At 36.2% G+C, this 4,599-nt stretch overlaps 1 protein-coding gene and 1 long non-coding RNA gene across 3 annotated transcripts; both read left to right on the forward strand.

The window, feature by feature from the left end:
- Positions 1–1,096: 1,096 nt before the first annotated feature.
- LOC110675730 lies at positions 1,097–1,715 on the forward strand. The gene is made up of 3 exons (XR_002499741.1): positions 1,097–1,171; positions 1,232–1,346; positions 1,401–1,715. It is a non-coding gene; the product is annotated as an uncharacterized LOC110675730 (long non-coding RNA).
- A 1,704-nt stretch (positions 1,716–3,419) lies between these two features.
- Positions 3,420–4,255, forward strand: LOC5575681. 2 transcript variants are annotated; one of them, XM_021845534.1, is made up of 3 exons: positions 3,420–3,525; positions 3,782–3,995; positions 4,061–4,255. In XM_021845534.1, the coding sequence occupies exons 2-3, from the start codon at positions 3,783–3,785 to the stop codon at positions 4,151–4,153; spliced, it is 306 nt and encodes a 101-aa protein (XP_021701226.1). In that variant the 5' UTR covers positions 3,420–3,525; position 3,782; the 3' UTR covers positions 4,154–4,255. The 2 variants fall into 2 exon arrangements, with proteins under 2 accessions (XP_021701226.1, XP_001655803.1); XM_001655753.2 differs by having other exon boundaries at positions 3,423–3,543.
- The last annotated feature ends 344 nt before the right edge of the window (positions 4,256–4,599 follow it).

Below are 4,599 nucleotides of genomic sequence, written 5' to 3' on the forward strand. Positions count from 1 at the left end.
ATGTCAAACGTCTGAACGTACCCGTTCGAAGTGCAGCGGTGACTAGCGTTAGGTCGTATCGATTAGGTCGAATGAACAACAAACAATGTTATATCGACGGAAAGCTTTTTTATGATCATAAATCAATAAATTGAGTGTATTTTCATGGTTTTGTTCGATAGTTTATTGAAGGGGATTTCATTTTGTGTCTTAATACGTATATTGAACACTTTTGAGCTATTTGCTTGAAATAGGAATTGAATTTTGTTTGAGAAACTTCATGGAGAGTTATCTCAGATAGTCAAAAATGTCACATTCGACCTTTTCAAATCGAGCTCCAGAATTATTGAACAGTTTGGCAAACAGTTGCATGCATGAGTTTTTAGGCACGCCTAAAACAGCTCGCCACAGTGCAAATTTAACGATCAGATATTATAGGCAAATATAATGCACCACCGTCATATAGTTCACTAGGGAGGAACGAAAGAAATGTCACTGAAAAAGTTTCTTATGTCTGAATTTCAATTTTTCAACCTCAATTTAGGTCATAATCAATCGATTATTGTACTATTTTCCATTGACATAATCATTTTCATCCATTATTCTTGCAATACACCTGATATCACAAAAAATTACCAAAGAATACGAATGTTTATTACTTGATATTTATAACCTATGTCGTGAAACACAAATTTTCCTTTTTTCTCCCACTAAACTTACATGAACACCGACCGGACCTGTATATTTTCGAAGAAAAAAAAAATTTAATTATGTTTTTCAGTGCTCTCTGATAGTCTACACAATACCTATTCCTAGAAAAAGTATACATTGTGTGGTCCTTCCTATGCTGCACACAATGCGTTCTCATCCCAAACCCCTTTTTCGCCGGTTCTTCTACTGGCCACCAGATATCGAAGTGATCGTTTAGCTTTGAAAATATTTACCTGTTGTCTTTCCACACAACTCAACCAAAAAAGGAAACCAACACAAAATTTATGTTGTTTAATATTTTTGATCCAGATTAATGAAAACTAGAAATTATTTTTAATTACCGTATGAAACTTTTGTAAATTATGCTAAACTCGCTGGCATTATTCTTAGCGTGTTTGTTTGTGCTGTTCACGAAAACAGGAAAAAATTACTTCACAAGTTTGCAAAAAGTCTGTTATTCTGTTTTGTTCTAAGTTTTTTGGTAAGTAATTTGATACGAATGAGGATCAAAACAGTATTTAACATTTTATTTTCATTTCAGCATCAAAAATTTAAAATAAGCAAGCGAGAGTATCAACTGCGGATCACGGAAGGCAACCCGAAAATGTTCGCTTGTCCGCAAAAGTTCGATGATTCCAAGCAAGTTTTTCTAGCGAGTAATTTGATACGAAAGAGGATTCAAACAGTATTTAATACTTCTCTTTTTTCAGTATTTGAATCTAAAAAAAATAATCAAACCTACGAACTGCGGGAGTATGGAAACTTCCGTGAAAACCGAACTCAACAGCCCTTGCTGCCCCAATCAGCAGATATCGACAAATTATGTCCAGAAATGGAACAGCCGAACCCGAACCTACAGCTACGGGACGGGGTAAGTTCCGGAAAAACAAATCGGATAATGAAGCCCGTGATTCGGTGTACCCAACGTTTCTGATCGCTGATGAAGTTCCGGATCGACACTTGAATAAGCCCGTATGTGCATCGAATTACAAAAATCGATAACTTCGTCGTACTTTTTGTTAATTTTAAACAAAAATGTAATATTGTGAGAAATTGTGTATTCCAAGTTTTCAATAATAACTCGAGTGATAAAACTAATTGTAAGTGTTTAAGAATTTAGAGGAAAAGAAAAAAAAACAATACCGTATTTGGTGGAATAACAATAACGAACTATAAATTCATAATTATATATACCGTAAATATTTTCATGAAACCCATATAGGTTAACTACTTATGAACCGTTTGCATTACAGTAGATTGAACCAAAAATGGATTGTATATTGACTGTTTGGCGAACGGGAAACGAAAAATTTTGTTCTGGAAATTTGTCGTTTTCTAATGGTGACATAACTTAACCATTCCCCATATTGTAGTTTTTACAATTACCATTTATCAAACTGCCAAACAATTTCCGGTATTGTTGATTCATTGTTAATTTGGGTGTTATATCAAACTGTTCAGATATTGTAACATGCGGTTGAGGACTGTTTTGGAAACAGTACAAAAATGGTTCATATTTATACGGGAAATTAACCCCCTAAAATAGTAGTTCTTACCGCACAATTTTTTTTGCGTGTAGGCGGGTGTTAAAAAAAAAGTCATTTCCGGCGTTATGAAATTTGTGAATGAGCCGCTGTGCACGGATAAATAATTCGATACTAAAATGCTTAAAAGTTATACTAAAACCATATTCGGTCTATTCACTCCTTAGCATGCATATAACCGGTTTATACTTTCATAAGTATAATCGGTGTTTAAGATGCACAATGCTTTAAAACGCTTTTATATTTATGCTTCCGTTACAGTTTTGTTTACTTTTCAGACCCTAACTAGAGCACAAAGAGAACCATAATCAAGTTAACGAAACAAATTGATAAAAAGACATTTATTTATTCAATAGTATGCTGAACATTAGAATGCACTCTTCATGTAATGCAGCGTTCTTAATGGAGTTTAACACGCGCCAATAGTTGCTTGACCATGTTAAAATGCTCGATTATCTTCTTCCCGGTGCCGTTCTCAGCGCATACTACCAACTCGCCTCCATAATATTGCACTTTTCCGCTTGTAAGGAACCTTATTCCGTCAGAATTGCTGGTTGTTTTGAGAAGAAAACGACGAACGTGTTGGTAGTTATTAATTGAGCAGGTGACATCTCAGGCAGATCAAGGAAATTGCTGAAAAAGATAGCTAAATTTTTAATTGGTGGGCATGATGGTGGATGAAATGATGGCTTACCTCCGGATGGCTGAAATTTGTTTATTTTATCACTCCTTCCTGGACTCCTTACCATAGTTGTTGAAGTTTTCTCAATTAACTTTAAAGGTAATACGAGAGCTGAAAATTTTATTAATTTTGGCTATAGCCCTATGGATAGGCCCTATGAAACTTGTGAAAACGTTCTTTTTGCTAAAATGGCGTGAGATCCTGCAACAGAAACTATGGAAAAAATTCACCAAGTCCAAAGTATAAGAAAGGGTAGCCCAAAAATCAATGAAATTTATATTTTCTGAAAATGCATGGTAAAGTATAAAAAATATATTCGTGACGCATATTTGATAAGCTATGATATGCTTAAAATCCAAATATGTGAAAAATGTAATAATTGCTAATCTAACTAGCATTTCCAAAGTTCTCCGTGTGCGTTGATCAAGATTTGATTTTATTCACGTTGAGGGTTAAATTAGTACCAGTCAGCTTAGAACAAATTTCATTTCATTCCCAACTTGTCCCTTCCGTCCGTCATCATTATTTTTCTTTTCCACGCGTTTGACAGTTCGTCATCATCTTTTGGTGTGATTCGGAGACGATTTCTGTGTTTCTTCATCGCCACAGGTTGTGTGAAATTTTAAGGTCCGATTTACTTTAATTTTGCTTATATTCCGTTTAGATGTGAAAGCTTTATTCATACTCCCGGTTAAACTAGTACTCAGAAGTTCCAAATGCGCGTGAAAACAGTTCTGTACTGCTAAAATCAAGCAGCGCACCGAACATTCTTTGATTCGTTTTGTGTTACATCACCTCTTGTTTTGACAGAACTCTGTGTAGCTTCCAGTAAAAAAGTATTCCGTTCTTTTCTCCGCTCTTGCAGGATGTCTCTGGGTCCGTTCTTCCGTTCTCCCTTCACGGATTTGACCGCATCGATGGTCAACTTCCAGCAGTACGACAAGTGCGGCGAACTGGAAATGGCATCGATCGACTGTCTGGAGGCGTACGGAACGGTCAAGGGAGCCGAAAAGTGTGCAAACATTTTGGCCGATTTCCAGGAGTGCGCCTTCATGCATCTGCAGATGAAGCGATTCCAGGTAAGGCTCTAGAATCTTGTGGTTATGATAGTCAATGGGTTTTGCAATATTCTTTTTGTTTGCAGGCTATGCGTTTGGAGAGACATCGCCAAGGACTGTTGGGTGATCGGAAGTCCAGTGAATACTATGCCAAGGCGCCACGCGTCGATGCTTATTAGGCTGATCGAACGAATATCCGTTGCTGTAATAAACTAATTCGTGAATTGAGTAACATTTAATGTATATTAATTAGCAAGGAAAATAACATTATCCAAAAAAGACCTCTGCCAATCCAGCAGGAAAAATCGAGCAGGAAAAAAGCTCACATAAAGCGCCGCCTGTGTTTCAGTGTGCGAACTATGAGCAGGAAAAAAAATCTTTCCTGCTAACTTCACAGTTTTGAGCTTTTTCCCTGCTGGCTTCACAATAACTGAGCTTTTTTCCCGCTTGTTTCACATGTCGTGCTTTTTTCCTGCTGAGTTGATTTTTTTTTAATTTTGGCATAGAAAACAAGATTTTTAACGTTGTTCCTTTACATTTTTAAAAACAATGCTATTTTTGGAGACTGTGCCACGAATTGGACTCATATTTGAATAAGACAAGAAGATTTTATGTGTTATTTCAA

The sequence above is a fragment of the Aedes aegypti genome, chromosome 2 (assembly GCF_002204515.2).
Source record: "Aedes aegypti strain LVP_AGWG chromosome 2, AaegL5.0 Primary Assembly, whole genome shotgun sequence".
Classification (NCBI taxonomy): Eukaryota; Metazoa; Arthropoda; class Insecta; order Diptera; family Culicidae; genus Aedes; species Aedes aegypti.